Consider the following 20,048-nt stretch of genomic DNA (forward strand, 5'->3'; position numbering starts at 1 on the left):
TATTGTTCAAGAAAATAGGCCCAAGACATAAATGTGGTTGTTTATAAGGTTGTGGAGCGATCACAGATCGGGTGCGATGAAACTTTTTTCAATCAGTTGGAAGGATCCACTTTACATTCAGATGGTTATTGACTGTGGAAAGCGCCCGGAGACCGGCCGGGGTTTGATAACTTTCCTTCTAAAATAACTGTTTCTCTATAACCGGAGTAAACATATTATTATGCATATGGTTGTGATTTTTTATCTACGTATATTTCTATAGGGAAATGTAGTTGAACAGATTTTTTAAATCTCTGTTTATTTAGCGGGCACTTGGAAAATACTCTGCTCTACGCAAAGTATTATTTTATCTTATAGCTTTTTTTTACTCTAGATACATTCTCTTTTAAAACCTAAATACCTTATGGTAAGCGATACCTTAAAACACCACGCGGGCCCAGTGCGGATTGGTGGTTATTAACGACTGCTAATGCAGCCGAGACCAACGGCTTAACGTGCCTTCCGAAGCACGGAGGAGCTCGAGATGAAAACTTCTTTTTTTGTGGTCATCCATCTTATGACCGGCCTTTGCGAAAGTTGCTTAACTTTAACAATCGCAGACCGAGCGCGTTTACCGCTGCGCCACCGAGCTCCTCTAATATAATTATAATCATTAAACAGAAACTGAGATATTTTGCCGCCAGTAATATTTATAGACTTTTCTACTATACTAGGAGTAACAAAAAATCCATTTTGTAACGGAGTGCATTTTATAACATTGGCCCTCCCGGCTTTTAAAAGTTTACAGTAACAACAAAAAGTAACAATGTGTTAGTTAACAAAGCTTTTATTGGACTAGAATGGACTGGCATTACAATAACTAATAACACTCGGACAGCAAATATTTAGCTGTTTTTATCCCAAACACTTAAAATTAAAAATATTTTTTGCCGTAAACAATGTGAAGATCCCTGCAATGATTGCTAACCTCCGGTAGGAGACGGCACCGAAAAAAGTAAAAGAAAAAAAATATTAAGGCGGTGACTTATCGGAAGCATTCGCTTGAATTGTGATAAATAGATTGTGTAAAAAATAGTTTATATTCGAGAATTACTCGTGAAATGTAGCATTGTTGTGCACTATAACTGTGTAAATACAGTTCGAACCGTAAAAGGTAGTTACAAACTAGCAGCATTCACACTGTTCACATTTCGTACAATTACAAAAGTAAATGTGCATTGGCCAGTACACTGAGCTGTATAAAGAAATTCTTGAAAAATTTTGCTTGAAGAATTTTATTCCTCGCTACATTGCAGGAGAATGCTCCCGGTGAGTGAACGCCTGAACAACATAACATAGTTGTAAGTATAATTCTAGTAGAATGTTCAGCACATAATATGTATCAAAATTAATACGTTCCAACAATAACATGTACTTAACTTAATAATTATCGTCAGAAAATATTGTATTCCCGATTCCTGCAGACACCTCCTAATTTTATTTTAAGTTATACCCGTCATTTTCTTCTCCGCCGAAAAGGAAAGGGGCGGATGATTGTCAACAAGTTAATTTTAAAATGAATAAATAACCCGTGCGAATAAAATAGGCATCTCGCTGGTATGCAAACCGTTTGACGTGCTGTCTACATAATTATTTATATCGGGTTATTGGCCGATGTAAAATTGTTAGCCAGTTGTTTTAGATTTCTGCTTAAAATTGACGTGTATTCCATAAATTTTATGCCTGTTGATTATCCGTCCCTTTCCTTTTTAACGGATAAGAAAATGACAGGTGTAACTTAAAATAAAATTAGATGGCGTCTGCTGGAATTATCACCATTACTTACTTAGCTTAGATATAATTTCAATTTAATATTGCTTTACACACAATTTTATTTAGGTACTCTCAAGAATTCGGTTATAACAGTAATAATAACAACAACAAACCTACAATGAGGAACTTTCCAGGCTACGTTCCTCAAAAATAGTAAAGATGGCGCTGTACAGTTTTTCTTTCGTTTAACCTTCAAATTTCATGGATAATAGACTTTATCTTTGTTGTTAGGTATCAATGATGCTCCTTGTTATTGCACCCAGGCACAATTACATCTTCCAACCATTAATATTCATATCAAAATAAAGAGAAGCAATATAGGTAGCAACATGCTTCTATACATCATCATCATCAGCCGTATGACGCCCACTGCTGGGCATAGGCCTCCCCCAAGGATCTCCACGACGATCGGTCCTGCGCTGCCCGCATCCAGCGGCTTCCCGCGACCTTCACCAGATCGTCGGTCCACCTTGTAGTGGGCCTATACATAATGTGTTCCAAATATTAAGCAACAGTCATTTTAATATATATATACTTCTCCCATATACATTGTATTTATGAATAATTATGAACCCGAGCAATGAGCAAGTAGGTAATTTTCATGTTAAAACTGCACAACCCCATCTACATTGTTTTTGGGGAAAGTATTCTGGTCCTTCATTTAATTCAAGTCAAAAAATAACTTGTGGCTCTGTTCAAATCCCTCACCTTACAAACGGGCTGTTAGTGACATCGTAACGAATACTAAGGGATGATTAAGACCATGATTCTAAGAAAATATCAAGTGGAATATTATCCGTCGCAAAAGTATGGAACTGAAAATAATTAAAATATAAGTAGACTAATATTTTTGTGAAATTTCTGACAAAAAATTCCACTTGATATCAACTCAGAATAAAAATTAAACAAAAAATATGAATTTTGAACGGAAAATCCCACTTGATATTAACTCAAAATCATGGACTGAATCATCCCTCAGTATTCGTTACGATGTCACTAACGCTCTGTATAAGTACCTATTTGTTTATTTTATGAAAAGATGCAAATACTGTCTTCTGTTACGATATTTTTCGCTACTTCCATATCCATACGAGTGCCCCATTAGATTGGGTGAGAGCTCTCAGTGGTCCCCATTTTATCCGAGCCAAGTAGTGTAGGCCATCTGCGGCACTACAATACCCGTATATCATGTCAACGCAAAGGTTGTACTATGTTGTTTTATTTTAATATCATTGCAAATATTGCAATTATGTTGATGGTAACTTCAAGAATACTATGTGAACACTGAAAATTGGCGTCTGTGGTCCAGTGGTTGAGCGCTGGGTTCGAATCGTGGTGGTAACATATAACAAAAATCACTACATGTGCCCTGGTTAAGCCGTTGATCCCGGCTACTATTTACTGATGTAAGTACGTTGTTGTTACATGAGCCATGTCAGGGGACTTTAGCGGCTCCAGGGTTCTTGAGGTTGGTAATCCACCTCACAACCCACACGATAAAAGAAGAAGAATATAGACATGGAAAATGGAAGCCTCAACTAATGTAACATACATTAAGCACACGTCACATATGAAGATAGCCAGTGACAGTAAACTGTATGCAGTTGTAACGCTACCTCATCTTCAACCTCAACTGCATACATTTTGTTGATGAGGCGACTCTAGTGGCGAAACCATGATGTCCTAGTCAGATGTCCCTGACGACCTTGAAACGCGCTGTCAAACACAAGCACCGAATTAGGTTCTAGATATGTCACCCCCCTCGGTCTTACTTTAGTCTTTAATCGTATGGGCGCCCGAGCGTCAGATTTCAAACACACAGACGCGCGTGTATGATAAATTCAATGTGTATTTTCTGTATAAAACAAGGTTTTTTGTATGCAAATCCCGCGGTGTGATCCAGCTGCGGTGATTGGGCATTCCACTGAATCTGAAGGAAGATTATATAACTTTTCTTCACTATCTATTATAAAGATGGTTCTGGAATATCAGGATAAGGGTTCCGAAGCAAGTACTGAACCAGTTGGAACAGTAAAGAAGGGTTGAAAGGACACATGTAGTAGTGGTTCTTGCATTGTTCTATACCAAGGCGATGTCCGAAGTTGTAAGCGCGTATGAATTCCTCCTGGGCAGACTTGTCTTCTTCCCTTGGTTCTAGTCTGGAAAAGAAGAATTATGTAAATTCTTATGTACTATATGATTTAAGGCTATATTTACTTTCTTAATCTAAAAATCTTAAATTCTTCTCTGGGTGGGAAGGGAAGAAAAAACACCAAGAAGACATTGAGCACCCTATCATCCCCTGCATTTTGTAAAAGTCTACTGAGAGATCCACACCCTCTTCAACTTGATGAACGCTTGAATATATGTATATGGTTCGTTAAATCCATTTTAGTAGTACACTATTTACTAGGGTTATGATTTCTGTCGGCTTCTATAGCCGTCATTTCATAATTCAGAAGAAAGTAACAGTAAAATCATATAAATTCTTTGATTGGACTTAGCTTTTTATGACAAAATAAATTAATTATTATCTGTACAAAAATATTATTATCACGTAGAGCGGATGATGGATAATACAATTACGAAAGAGGTAAGTATACATTAAAAGCGATGGTTGGTGGTAGGGCTGACAGACGAAGACCTAGAAGGACGTACAATGACCAAATTGGAGGTGTCCTTAAAAAAGGTTTAGTACGATCTATTCTGAAGCGAATTCCATAGTTTCTGCTTGCCACAGTGGGAAATATGCGTGAGTTTATAAGTATATACATATAAAATATGATTGATTATACCATCCTTTATTACCTATCAGATGATACAGTTTGCAGTATGTGTGAGTATAATATAAAACTACGAAAAACATGTTTGTTTTAATATCCAAACACTCAGCTCACAGTTAATTAAAAAAAATACGAAAAAAAAAGGTTAATAAAGTATGCGCCTTATGAAACATTTTTCCTTATGGCAATAAAGGAGTTATTATGACAGAATGGAGTTTTGCAATATGCTACGGTTATTGCTCGTTACAATGTTAATACGGTAACTTAAATTTAATGCAATATGTATCCCTAAGGCAAAATAAACATACATTTACGAAGCAGAAATTGTTGTTCTCATGATTATTATGACACACCCCGTTTTATAAGTAATATTAGGACTTTAATATAAGAAAAATGTATACTGTGTAAAAATAACACTTACACAAAACGTCTCCTGGAAGTAGGAAGGATAATAATTATAGTTGTGTATATTATTGCGTTTCGGACCCGATCAATTCGTTTGACACCTAACACACTACGCTCAACTCAAATGGGATTGGGCAAGACATGTTTGTCGCATGCACCCTGAGCGGTAGGCACGGATCGTCACGCATTGGGTGTCTCATGACGGATACAGGCGTCGTGGCAGACCTCGAAAGAGATGGCGTGACGACTTGGACGCTTGCCAGAGGGACTGACCGGAATACGCACAGGAAGGAATGGAATGTGAATTTCGAAATTTAAAATGATTGACGGTAAGAAGGAAAGGCCAGTATGTGCAGAGTTTGTACTCTGCTACATATTGAACATTATCGTCTTCATTGGGTAGTCTCCCTTTACGTGAGAAAATAAGCTTTAATTACTTACGACAATAAATTATAATGTTAGCTATCTATAAATATAATATCGATAAAATTCGTGGAAGCGGAACAAAAAAAAAATCGAAACCTTAACATGAAAATATCTTCTTAATACAACACTTTGACTCTAAATAATGGAGGTTGTGCATTAAACAGGTGTTCTACCAAAGTTTAATTTTTTGCGAAGCTTTTTAGACTTTAGCTTTCATCCCGAGATGGTCGTAAAACTCTGCTGGACTTATGGGCATTTTCTCACAACGCTGTTTTATTATTTACAACGCCATTCGATCAAACGACTAACGCAGACGGGTAGACCTTTATTTTGACTAGGTAAATAAGCATTGTGTAAAGTACATAGTAACTAGCTTCACTTAGCTTGTAAGTCAAGTCAAAAGTCAAGGAATTTTGTGATCCCTAGTTTGGTTAGGACATTACAGGCTGATCACCTGATTGTCCAAAAAGTAAAAAGATCCGCGCTTCAGAAGGCACGTTAAGCCATTGGTCCCGGTTAGTAAAAAAAAAATCTCTATTCAATAGGTAACATAGTTAAACTTTGAATCGTCAATTTTACATAACGAACGTCTCATCCGCCTAAAACTACTGTAGCTTCTCACAACCTGTATAGCCGGGGAAAAGAAGCTGCAAGAAAAACCTATTACTTACTGATGTAGGTACGTAGTCGTTACATGAGTCATATCAGGGGCCTATGGCGGCTCAGTAATAACCCTGACACCAGGGTTGATGGGGTTGGTAATTCACCGCACAATCCAAACGATAGAAGAAGAAGAAGAAGGAATTTTGTTTGGTTAGTAGGGATAACAAAAAAAGTACTTTTCTTCCATTTTGTCGTAAATTCGATGGACTTGGTTTTATCTAACTTTTTGTTTACCAAAACTCTGATAGATAGTGGTTTACTTACCTACGATATATTAGTAAAAAAAATCCAAGAACTACATTATTAGCTGGGGGTCAAAAAGGCCACTTCGAAGCTATTCATCTAAACAAGCACTATTGCAATGTGACTTTTGCGCATATAAATGTAAGTGCGCAATGCAAACAAATATCAAATAGCTCATTTCTAACCCCTTTTATTGCTCCTTTTTAACCCCCCTGGTCTTAGAAAAAGCAACTGACTACCGAGTATGGGAAACCTAAGTTATTTACATCTGAAATATACCTCCAGAGATAGTCAAACGGCATGGACGGACGGTATATCAAACATGGGTAATTTAACATCAACAAAAAGTTAATGAGCATTTCAGTCAGAACACTATCGAAGCACTGCAGTATTTAAAAAGGTTTCAACTGCTTAATTAAATAACTCACGTGATAGTTGATCAGCATAATTAGGTGGAATACGCTAACGGGTTCTAATTAAAACTTCCTAGCGGTAAACTGCGCAAGGGAGTTATATAAAATCTGGGCTAGGCTTACCTATCTTTAGTCTTTATTCGTATGGGCGTCAAACGTCACGCACACAGATGCGCGTGTACGATAAAGACAATGTGTAGTGTCTGTGAAAGACGAGGATTTTTGTATGAAGTGTCCGAAGAGGGTGTAGTAGTGTACGTATGTAGGTAGTAGGTACAATCAAAGAGCAAAAGTGCAGTCATTGGGTCCAGCGAATTATTTGGAAACAGTGGTGAAATTATGAACCATTATTTGTCATAATTATAAAATATATGTTTTGTAGATGTTTTTGGGTTTATTACAGAAACGACATGTAACCAGGAGTCTTAAGCACAACCAGTTAATTTATTACTTTGCAAGAAACTGATTGGACTCATGCACCTTATCATATTACACACAATAAAAATAACTTTTATAATGTAGCAACACCGCTTTGTATCTTTCTTCTGTCTTTGACTGTGATGACCATCTATTGTTGCATTTTTCAAACATTTTGTTTATTAACAAAATACAGTCTACATTTTTTATAGCAAGCATGTGTTTAATTTCATTCCGACCAGCATTCATAGCGTTCAAAACAAGCATCAGTTAGCACAAAACATTATATTAACTGGAACAGGCAGATTGTATTCGAAGTCATTTGTATTAGTCTAGATAGAAGGGTAAACTGGGGTAAACCGGACCGGAATGCCATTGCAATATTGCTCTAGAATCATCTAGAACATTCTCGGTGATGTAATGACACTCCAACGGACAATAGAATGTGTTTACGTGAATTTATTACATCAGATATTGTTAAGAGTTGTGGCCGGAAGTAAAATTATGGTTATGTAACCATTTATTTAAAAGGAAATAAAAACATAATAATAACTGGAGACAATAACTGGACATAATTGGAGATGTCCTTAGAAAAGGTTCAATACGATCTACTCTGAACTGGCGTGCGTGTATGAAGCGATTGATGAATGTGGAGGAAGCAAGAGAAGTGTGTCAGGATCGACGCAAATGGAATTCTATAGTCTCTGCTTACCCCGGTGGGAAATAGGCGTGAGTTTATGTATGTATGTAAATAAAAACATGATTTTTCAAGTAAATTATTAAAATAACACTCGCTATTAAGTTTCCTTTCATACTAACCCCTATAGATGTGTTAATGTCTGAAATAGACATATTTGAATTTGAAAAAAAAATGATAGCACGCAGTTTGATTGAAGCAGGGATCATAATTACGATGAAAGGTAAATCTAAGTCATAATCCCCATAGCGTTATGTCATTTCCGCAGGGTCCGCTTATAAGCGGATATATCACCCGTCCCCGGGTAATGCTCCTGTAACAAGAGAAACTTCACAGAGCTATTCCTCTCGGCCGTTCTGACTATCCTTAAAATCTACGAGCTACACTTTTTCCCGCTTAAAATATAACATTAAATCTCTAATTCATATTAAATATTTTAGTCACTCCACGACCGTCAAATTCCCAAGCATTATTAACAAAACTTGAAGCTAAAATTCAAAATTAACCAATCAATCTATCACTCGCTATCCATCACAGTCACTAACTCTGCCCAAAGCCTGTCCATCGGATTTCGGTTAGTCCATCAACCATTGGATTTAACAAGCTGACCTGTCCATGGGTCTTTTCCTGTCCATCGGAATTACTAAGCAGACCTGTCCATCGGTCTTTGCCTGTCCATCGGCTATTCGTCTATCCATCGACCATGCATATTCTTTTCCATCGGAAACATTCCCCTTGTAACACTGTCCATCGGTATACCGTGAAATCGGGATAACGCTAGGAGGATGATGAACCACTGTCAATAGGTACTAGGATAACATAATGTGTAAACGTGAATTTATGTCACTTATTGTAAGAACAACATCGCTTGCAATCGAGCCTAAGGCGCTTTCTCTCTCAGATACAGTACATCGTAGGTGCGTCTATAATAATACTGAATGCTCTTCCTGACGTTGTAGTAGATGGATGTAAAGGTATAGTAACCATACTATGCCGTATATCGCTTGAACCATCAAGCTTGTATTCTAATCCCACTCCTAGCAATGGCTCGCAATGCGGCATGTACTTCTGTAGGTACAAACTGCATATTATCTCGCCCGTAACTCGCTCGTACCCATTCTTTCTACAAAAATATTAAACTACTTTCTACAATGAGATGCAATTAACAGCCTCCGTGGTCTAGCCTTGGCATTACGGTTCAGGTTCGGTGCAGGCTAGTAATATGTACATATTTGTAATGTGCAAATTAAGCTTTTTCATTTGATATCCAACATTATTGGAAAAAAACAATATTTTCGTTCTCAGTTTATGTTCTCTAGATGGCGCCACATTGAATTTAGCGTGCCGTCATATAGCCTTTAACCACTGGAGAATTAAGACGCTTTTAGGTCACTAGAAGAGGTGTCAACCTCATTTGTTAAATTCTGAGAAGTACATACATACATACATAGCGCTCAAACACACAACCCTCCTTTTTGCTTCGCCGCAGTCGGTTAAAAAGTAAGATGACTCCGTGCTTCGAAAGGCATATAAAGCCGTCGGTCCGGACTACTGGCCCAAACGCCTCTAACAACCCGCAGTGGAGCAACGTGGTGAAGTATGCTCCATACCCCCTCGTGTCGATTGAGGAGAGGATTGTGCCCAGCAGTGGAACTTATAAAGGCTGAATGTGTATAGAGGAACAACTAAAACAGTTACAAAATACCAATAACGCGCACTTCCTCCACAAAATGTGCATATAAGCATCGAAGGTTTGCATTGAAATCTCAACATGGCGGATGCCGTTTCAGGACTCCGTTCCTAATGTATGCTTAAAATAGTCTCTGGAAACGTCCGATATCTGGGGCCTGTTTAATAAAACTTACAATTGTAAATTACAATGACAATTTGATGTTCATTACGTAGCTAATATGAACCTGCAAAATATTCGTGATCATACACTCTGCAATGTACATCAAATTGTCATTGTAATTTACAATTGTAAGTTTTATTAAACAGGCCCCTGGTTAAATCTGCATCCGTCTATTCTCGTTTGGACAGTACTGTGTTAAGACGTGGCACCTTACATCTTATCCTTGGCATAAAGTATGTATTTTTATTTCTGGATGAGGCGTCAAGTGGCGCGGATGTCGTTTCGGAGTTTATATTCGAAGTTATTCGGAGTTTAGTTGCCTAAAGGAAGCTAAAACGAGGTTATTAGTTGAAAGCCTTCAGTGCTAACAATTTGATAAAATTAGACAAATAAAGTAACAAATTTAGATAAATAAATAACTCACGAAGAGAAAATTAAATTGAAACTTTTGACACGGACGGGACTTGAACCCGCAGGTCTTGTCAAGTCGGTACGAAGCGTGTAAGTAAATCTTTAGTGGAGTCAATAAAGCCGAACCTTCCTATAACTAACCTCTAATTTCCCAGGTCTCTCTCACTCTTTATTTAAGAGCTGCGCTCTTGTCTGTGGAGTAATCGCTATCATTACTCCATAGATAGGGCGTGTAGAACGGTGGTTGCCCCAATCGCCTTCCGTTCCACAGTACACCTCCTCAATCGGTGATGTTCCAGCTAGAGCCCTACCAGAATCCAGGAAAGAAATTGCCAGGTACAAGTCCGATTTTGATTTTTTTTTTATTTTGTAGGAATAGTTTTAATATCATTTAAAATCAAAGCGGTGCATATATTATAAATATTTCGATCAAACAAAAAGGGTCCTCCTGCAGTCCATGCCAAATTTTCGATCTATATCGTCATTAATCTTTAGAACACCGGCGAACTGTATACGATATGACATTCTTGTATAATATCTTAAACTCCAGAATTGATTGTCCAGAATTAGTAAGCACAGTTAATTTAAATATCCCACGGCGTCTCTCATTCCGCACCTTAAATCGACCTAATCCATTTTATGTACCACCACATCGGACAAATTACTGTCAAAATGAGACTATTACAAGAATAACTCGTACCTACAATAAACTCTTTACTGAGGTAGATCCATACCGGTATGACGTTAAAACTTTCAAAAACCATGTCATAAATAAATTTTAAACACTCAGCATACAAATATAATAGGTACACACACACAGTAGTGGATGGTGGTTTTTTGAGATTATTTGAATAGCTGCCATCCGATCCCAAGTGGCAAACACGTAGGGCTACATACATACATACGTAAATACACATATATATTTATATTTAAAATACACTTGCATACACACATACACACGAAACTCATTGAGAGTAGGATTGGTGAGTATATACTTCAATTGTTGTAGATACTTAACTTTCTTTTCTTTTTCTTTTCTTTCTAATATTGATACGCATAAAAGTACAGTTTTTAGTAGTGTTTTTTTATTTTGAATGCAACTTATGGTTACAATATAGTTTTAGTTTTCTAAAGAACAAGCTTACGGTATCCCATTTAGTTTCTCCTGTTTACAAAATATTTGTTTATATAATGATATAGTAAAATAGCATAATGTTGTAATTAGTTTAGATTAATATTATTAAGTACTTCATAATAATCCGGGGTAATCTGTTATTGGCCTTACGTTTAATTAATGTTCTACAATACACATGCATTTATTGTAACGCTGTTGATTATCCAAATAAAATAAAATAAAAAAATAAAATAAAATAAAATAAAATTAAGCCGACGCCGGCGCCATCTATCTGAAATACTTCGCTGCGGGTTCAAGCCCCATCCGAATCGGATTTTTTGATGAGTTTCCCTAAGCACGGGTGAGTGCTAATAATAAACCACAAAAAAAACTTTAGAATTAATAACTATCGCCTTAAAAGCCAAGCTGCAGATCATATAATACTAACAACCTAGTTTATATCTACGTATTGTCTTGCTGATAGTGAAAGTAAGTGAAAGCCCAACAACACGATTGAATTGCGATAAGGGTTCAATTGTATTTATATGGTATAGGACCTGTTTAGAGAAAGTAGGTATCATATTAGCCATTTTAAGTAACATGTTTATGTACGTTAACTTAACTCACACACCATTTTAGGTACCTAAAGGTGCTGATAAACTTGAGCATATACTTGTAATGAGCATTTCTGTGAATGTTACAATACGACAAAAATATAAGAACATTTTAGCGAGCGTACTTGCTCATGAAAACGTTCATAGCAATGTTTGGCTATATCCTTGGCTCGCCTCGTTGTTCAGTTCGACAAATATTAAAACGGCGAATGCTCGAAATTCTGTTACAAGTGAATGCTCAAATCAACACATTAAATATCAATAAAGTCATTAAAAGCGTTTTATAACAAAATATAAATTATCCAATTCCGTCACTCTCTTGTATATAATAGCCAATGTATGTTAAGTAATAATTGCAAATCGAAAATGGAAAGTAAAAAATATGAACGTTCTGAGTATGACCGACATTCTTCCATAATAAGGAATATTCTACCGTTCACTTTTGTTACATTCTGAGGTAACTAACCTAGCTATACTAGCATACGAAGCTTTATAAAAGCATAACAATATTAGCGCGACTATCACAATACACAATCAAGAGTCAAGGCGGCGATGAGGCGGGACATTATATCCACGAGTATTATGCCCCAGCATCGTGCCATTGTCTCGTTTCTTAGTTATATCATAGAATAAGGAATAGTTATATGCCCGCGTCAGGGCTAGATAATCGATATATTGACGATCGATTTTTCGCCATTAATTATTTAAAATAACGCTAACTATTGTAAAATGAGGGACTTTCCAGGCTAAGGTCCTCAAAAACAATATAGATGGCACTGTATTTTTCATAATTAAAACACATAATAACTGGGGACTAGACTGGATTGGGGACTAGACTGGACTGGGGACTAGACTGGGGAGTCTCATATCCCCATTTAAACGCGGTAAGAACCCGTTATTATGTGTTTTAATTATGATAATAACCGCGTAAACTTAAAACACTGTATTTTTCGTTTAACCTTCTAATTTTATGGATACCAGACATGCATATTTTGTCTTTGCATTTGTGTATAAATAACTCTTTTTATTACACCCAGATCAAAATAAAGAGAAGTAATATAAGTAGCAACATAAATCTACACTTATGTGTGTATCCAAATATCAAGTGTCTACGCCGTTCTTAATCACGCGCCGCGCGCGCTGGGCCTTCAGCCCCTCCCTCGCCAGTCGGCAACCGTCCGTCCATTATAGTGCACACGAGCCGCATCGCGCGTTATTGTCGGGCACAATTTGTATTTTTTTTTATTACCAAATACATCTTAAGAAACTACCAAGAAGACTTTCAATCATCATCTACATCCTTGTCCAAGCCTGGACATCAAGCAAATATTATTTTTATATATGCTTCTGGGATTACATTGTATTTTTGAATAATTATATACCCGAGTAATGAGAAAATAGGTAATTATCACGTTAAATCTCGAAAGCGCTATCAATAAATAATAATACATAATAATATTATAAATAATCATTATAATTAATATTATTTTTGAGGAATATAGCCTGGAAAGTCCCGCGTTATGACAAATGCCGGTGATTATAATACGGTATTCGCATCGGGAAAATGATATTTAAGTCTATATATAACATTAGTAGCGATTAATAGCTCAAGAGGCGCGATTCTCAAAATACATTTTTAAGTATATGAATAAACTTTATTCGCTATGAAGGCGCGACGGAGTCAGAGTTGGCATTGAAAATATATTGCTAAAATGCCCCTTTTTTATTATTAATAAAGAGAAAGGTACTGTAATGGTAGATTTTTTAGTTAAAGTATCTAATAGTAGGTACTGGATCGTTTTAGAATTTTAACATTCAGCAATTGGACCCGCCTTTATAAAAAAAAAAATAAAAAAACTTTGAGGCATTTTTTTAAATTTGATTTTTAATATTCATACAATATGATCGTAAAAAAATGTACTTCATAGACTTCCTAAAGTAATACCATGTTTAAGATTCTTTCTTTAATAATATCATCCCAGACTTAATTTATTTTTTTGGAAATTTCTAAAAAACTACCTATAAGTATCTCAATGTTAATTAAACTTACGTAAGCATGAAAGCAAAGCCCCTCCGTACTTGGTTCTCCGCGGGGCGAGCACCGATGTCACAATACAGCAATCTTGCGCACTGAATAGGGTCGAATTGGAGGATCTTTTTCCATCGAACATTTGGTTTCTGTTTGAAAAAAAATAAGCGTTAAATATTTATCTAAGAACGTTTAATCTATAGGTAGCTTCTTTACTAGACTGGGAGTAAATAAAATAAAGAACGCATTCCGCTGATAGTTATCTAAAGCATAATATTATGATATACAAATCTTTATAGGTAACGTAAGCTACATGTCATTGGTACGTACATTAATTAAGTGTATACATTATTATAGGAAAGAAATTTATTAAAGTCATAAAATATTTTTTTAAATAACCACTCTTTTATGAGCTTTTTAATATATTGGGTGGACGCTGCATCCAGAATTTCCGGTGGTAAGCGATTATATACAAATCTATCTACCACTACAAATTAAGGGGAGCGTCGTTTGCCTAGCAGTGGGATCGGATAGGCTAGATTGGAAGGAAATAGGTTTCTATCGATGACTCAAATCAATTTGATAGATAAGGCAGCAGAGATCCCGGATATTGGAAGTTTACTAAAAAATCTGTCGTATTCATTCTATTGAGATAGCAGAAACACTTACTGAATAGTTTTGTGAGTTGACATCTCTTTTGAAGAGGAACCGTAGTATCCTTCCGGCTGTCAGAGCTTGGTAGTCCTTCACCAATAGGTGTAGACAATATAGGACTCCGACGAGCAATGCCAGGAGTATTATTAGTCTAGAAAATAAATGCAATTTATGTCTTCAAAAATCGGTATAAATTAACTTCTGTGTTGTGAATGGAAAAAGAAAGTGGATAAAGTGTGATGACGACTGCCAGAAATAAATGGAAGATTTCATCATCCTACTGCCCTTATCAGTGCGATAAGATAAAATGTATCGTGCTTTGTCAGTCGTATTCTCAGTGGTCACACCTTTCACACACATGCCTACCTGATATAAAACACAACATAATACATATATACAGGGTGTTAGTGACATCGTAACGAAAACTTTGAGGGATGATTCAGACCATGATTCTGAGTTGATATCAAGTGGAATTTTCCGTCGCAAAAGTATGGATAGGAAAAACACAAAAAAATTCATGAATTTTTTGACAGGAAATTCCACTTGATATCAACTCAGAATCATGGTCTGAATCATCCCCCTCAATATTCGTTACGGTGTCACTAACACCCATACCTACTTGTATGGCTACCGTTACCGTATGTACTTGTACGGGGTGTAAGTAACATCGTAACGAATACTGAGAGGGATGATTCAGCTGATTATTCTGAGTTAATATCAAGTGGAATTTTCCATCGCAAAAGTAAAGAATTGAAAATAATTTAAAAAAAACTAAAAAAAATACATGATTTTTGCGACGGAAAAATACACTTGATATCGACTCAGAATCATGGTCTGATTCATCCCTCAAAGTTTTCGTTACGATGTCACTAACACCCTGTATAGTATAATTATGTATCCCCAAAAACGGTAAATTACACTTAAATTCATTACAATACACTCCTCGCTATCTATGGTATCGGCGAGACCAAACATGCTGCAAATTTTCTTTTGGGGAATTACTGTGCTCGGTAGTTATGTGGTTTACAGGCGTGGGTAAGAAACCTTTTTATACTCATGTATGTCCAGATAAGTATCATAGCGAATTGTGAAATGTTAGATAGGTACCAAAATTAAACACGAACAACATGACTCCACATTTCCTTTATAAAGAATTGATAACACACATTCCAAACGGCTAGAAGAATGAAAATAAAATCAGGACGGCGGAAATCTATTTGTACAGTTCAAACAAATCCGTATTCCAACAGTTACGGGTATCGACCTTAAATAACTGGATAGGGTGGTAATTTTTTACTTTAGTATTTTATAAGATTTTTTAATTTTACCAGGTATTTAGATTAATTACTATTTATTTCACTACTTAGCCGGACAAATGGGGCATATCGTCGTTGCCAATTTAAAATCTCTTATATGTCGCCCTCGCCAAATTTCTTTTTTTTAAGGATCGAACAGTATTTTGTTCGTAAAACATTCAGTACAAACTCTTATGTACGTAAATATCAATTATCTTTTAATATTTTTATTTTCATAAATTAATTATTTTCAGGCGGAAGTTTTTTTTGTTTCCTGATTGCACATAATAGATTTTAAATTGGCAACGACGACATAACACAACCAGTAAATATATTGTAAGGTATACTCGACGATAGCGCAAATCTTGGCTCAGAGAATTTTTCGAAAAGATTATAATTATCACAGGTTCCGAGAGTTCTCTGAGAGGATGTTAGAAACTGCCTATTCATAATGAGCCAATGGAAACATATCGCTGCTAACCCGGTTTTGCGTGTCGACCCATTAAAAAGCGACGAGGCCACGCACTCTGTTTGCTAAGCACTTCCACTATGGCACAAAACGTTCATTTCCTACTTGCATTTAGAAACGCAGAATCTTTATTTCATCTCTATTTACAAAGAAACTTAAAGAGAAAGAAATTAATTTGTTTTGTTTACCCTTCAATGCATAATAATAAGTCTAACTTTTCCAAGTAAGTCTCTAACTTTTCTCGTTATTTGTGGCTCACTCTCTTTATACACATAATATGTATAATTAAGAGTCAAGACTGTTTGAATCGGGGTCTAATTACCTAATTTTGTATTATAAAAAAATAAAGATTTTCTTCTAGAATTAATAGAAATTAAATTATCTTTTATGACATAAGTACTTAGGACAACAGGCCTGAGGGTGCCCAGTTGGGTAACGTACCTAAGTACCTATTTTACTAAAGTATCAGAGAAAATAAATAACATTTAAGAAGAAAAATAATTTTGTTAAAATTGAATTATTGGACCGACTGAAAAGCCAACAATACCTTGAGGACAAATCGTATTTACGGCTCAATTAGACGATTAATTAGTTCCATCTGTCATCCGAAATTCATCCCAAATTTCGACGCATTCATCCCTTCAAGACATTTGTCAGGCTCAGCAAAAACTTTGCTCCTTATCCGTGGGTCTTTATGAAAACTGTCAGAATTAATGACGGGTCTAACCAGGCGTCCATGAGGGAGAGAGAAGTCTATCTAAGGTCTGAAGTGATTAGTTTGAGTGACTTGCTAAGCTTTAATGGCTAAAATACCTGAGGCAGCTTCTAACAAATCAGACAAGTATAAAATTAGATACAAGTACTGGCGCAAGCTTGCGGAAATATATTTGGGAGCTGAGAGAACATTTTACAGTAAGGAAATTTCACATATCCCTTTAACCAAGTTCGCTATGGTAATTTCAGACATGTTGTTTTAAAGTTTGATAATAGTTGAACCTGTTATTTTATATTGATTAGATAATAGATTAGTTAATAGTTTACGTCGTTTATGTCGTCAAGTCTGTAGTACAGGACAACACGCTAACTTCAGACCTAGACAAAAAGTGTAATTTTAAATAGATTTAGAAAAAAAATCCCTATGCGTCAATATCCTTCCTTAAAAAACTGGCAACAAAACGCACCATCGTCAAGGTAGAACTTCAAGCAAATTAAATGCTGTTGCGTTAGAAAAACTAGGCCCCGGCGCGTCCCAGCTTTCAAAATGATGTAGGTAGGTAAATTCAGTTTTTACCACTCATTTAAGTACTTTTACCTATCTGTTGTTATCAGTAACGTAACAAAGCATCACGCTTATGTTCGCGAAGGAGTAGGCAGAGGCCAACTAATTGTCAGCTATGTTGAAGTCTAATGAAAGGTAAGACCCATCTAGAGGGCGAGCCTATTGCCATTAACCGGGCACAAATATTAGAAACCACGCGATATCAATTATCTTAGATTCAAGAATGAATTCAAATTCAAAATTCAAAGTTGAATTCAAGGGATTCAAACTTGAGCTAGGATGCGAACCCGCCGTCATGTTTTTTTTTTTGTTAACAGTTGATAATGATGTTATTTTGAATTATAGTTTAGTATGTAGATCTATAGAGCGACAATGTAACCTATTTAAAAAAAAGTCGCATACCTTATCTATTATACTTACTGTGGTAGCTACTGTTAAATTAATATGTATGATTTAGATAGGCACATATACCGAACCACTAAGACTCGATAAGTGGGTTGTTAGTAGTTTAGTCGTCGGCAAACAAGTAAGCGATCGGCTGCCTTATTTTTTCTAGTCACATGAATATTGATAATTTATCACTACTATAGGAAGTCAAAGTATCAAATACACTTAGCCATCGACAGCAAACTAGAAGAATAAACTAATGCACCTAATCCAGATACTTAGGTAGCGGAACGTCAAGGGTGCCCAGTTGAGGGGATTATATCTGAAAGAATTAATCGTAATTCTTTCAGGTATAATGCTCTCAGAGGATGCCCCGTGCCGAGATTCGCGCTCAATTAGGCACCCTGAGGCCTCTTGTCCCTAATTTTGTACCGGGTGTGAGCCCTTAGTTCTCCTCATTTGTCCTGCTATACGCGGAAAATCTCACAATACGTAAGTCACGTCAAAAAACGAGCACTGGGTATTTAGTGAAACAAAAATTAATTAGTTACTTATTCATATATTTCAATTTTAATCAGATAACTTTTAATCACTTTGATACGAGATTCTAAAATGGATATAATGTGTCTGTTATGTTATGAACCGTATAGTGACTGATGGGCATCCTACCGCCCATATTCGATCTACCGTCGTGATAGAAAAGACAAAACCACCTCTTTTCGTTTCTTTATGACATTCCCGCGATTGTTTTCACTCTCAGTGCAGCATAGAAAACAAAACTAGAAGAAAAGTGTTTATTATCGTTTGACGCTATATCGCTTGTAGTTAGATCTTACATTAACGGATCGGTAAGAAGATTACACTGTGATTACACTGTACGTAAGTGTTTACTTAGAAATGCGTAAGTACGTTTTGTAATATAAATTTACTATATGATAACTAAGTATTTTAGTTAGCTACCGTTGTATAACTATGTTAGTTATATGTAATTAGTTATATGTAAGTACTACATACATACATAACTCACGCCTATTTCCCACCGGGACAAGACGAGACTTTAATTTGCTTCGATCCTTACTCACTTCTCTTGCTTCCTTCACATTATTTATCAATCGTTTCATACACGCAAGCCTGTTCAGAGTAGATCGTACTGAACCTTTTCTAAGGACGTCTCAAATTTGGTCTTTCTCTGTCAGCTCTGCCACTACCACCAACCTATTTAGTAATACTTATTAGAGTATTAAATATATGATTAATAATAGAATTATGTGTAGGTTATAAAAATAAAACTAATGAATAAAATGTAGAAAAAGTTAGAATGAAACCATAAAATTTAAAAAGATACATAATGTTGAATATATTTCAAGATTAAAACATAGTTATAATTTGTCACTCTATTTTTACGGGAATAAGACGGTTAGTTCTTGTATAACTTAGATTAATAGGAAAACCAAGCACTGATAAGAGGTTATTGATACTTTTTAAACATAAATATGATACACAAATATTGACGGTTTATATATTGACAAAAATATTACTTTGTAAAAGTCGGTTAGCGCGTGTTATGTTTTGAAAATCTGATTTCCTTACTTGTATCCCATTTTGGCAGACTTTTTCGATCGATCACCGCAATAACCTCCTAACAACTGCAGGAAAACAACCGTCAATATTAATAACAAACACTAGCCTATATATATATAGCCTATATAAATATATATATATGATTACTGAAAAGAATATCCACAAGAAACACAACAGTGTTATCTAAGTTTTGCAATTGTGTAGAAAATGTAAGCCGCTTCTTACCTGATCCCCATATTGTCGGATTTCCCCGGATCAGCACAAATACAAAATCCCCGCAACTACAAAATAAACTTTGTTTTTCTTTTCACTGCAGCAAAAGAATTCAATTTTTGCTCGACAAAAAGAAACGCGTTCGTATGAGCTCGCAAACTATATTTGAAAACGGCGCCCTTCTTCCACCTTCCTACTTACCATTTCTATAATATAACCCTACTATGTTTGAGACACCGCAGAATCTCATACAATTCCAAACTTGCCGTACTTCTTCTCATATAGAGCGTA

General features: G+C 35.9%; 1 protein-coding gene across 1 annotated transcript; it reads right to left on the reverse strand.

The window, feature by feature from the left end:
- Positions 1-729: 729 nt before the first annotated feature.
- Positions 730-19,780, reverse strand: LOC126368291 (uncharacterized). Its single transcript, XM_050012186.1, has 4 exons — positions 19,770-19,780; positions 14,549-14,684; positions 13,901-14,028; positions 730-3,971 (listed from the first exon to the last, which is right to left on the reverse strand). Exons 1-4 carry the CDS (start codon positions 19,778-19,780, stop codon positions 3,779-3,781), a joined length of 468 nt encoding a protein of 155 aa, XP_049868143.1. The 3' UTR covers positions 730-3,778.
- Positions 19,781-20,048: the final 268 nt, after the last annotated feature.

This window comes from Pectinophora gossypiella, chromosome 7 (assembly GCF_024362695.1).
Source record: "Pectinophora gossypiella chromosome 7, ilPecGoss1.1, whole genome shotgun sequence".
Taxonomy (NCBI): Eukaryota; Metazoa; Arthropoda; class Insecta; order Lepidoptera; family Gelechiidae; genus Pectinophora; species Pectinophora gossypiella.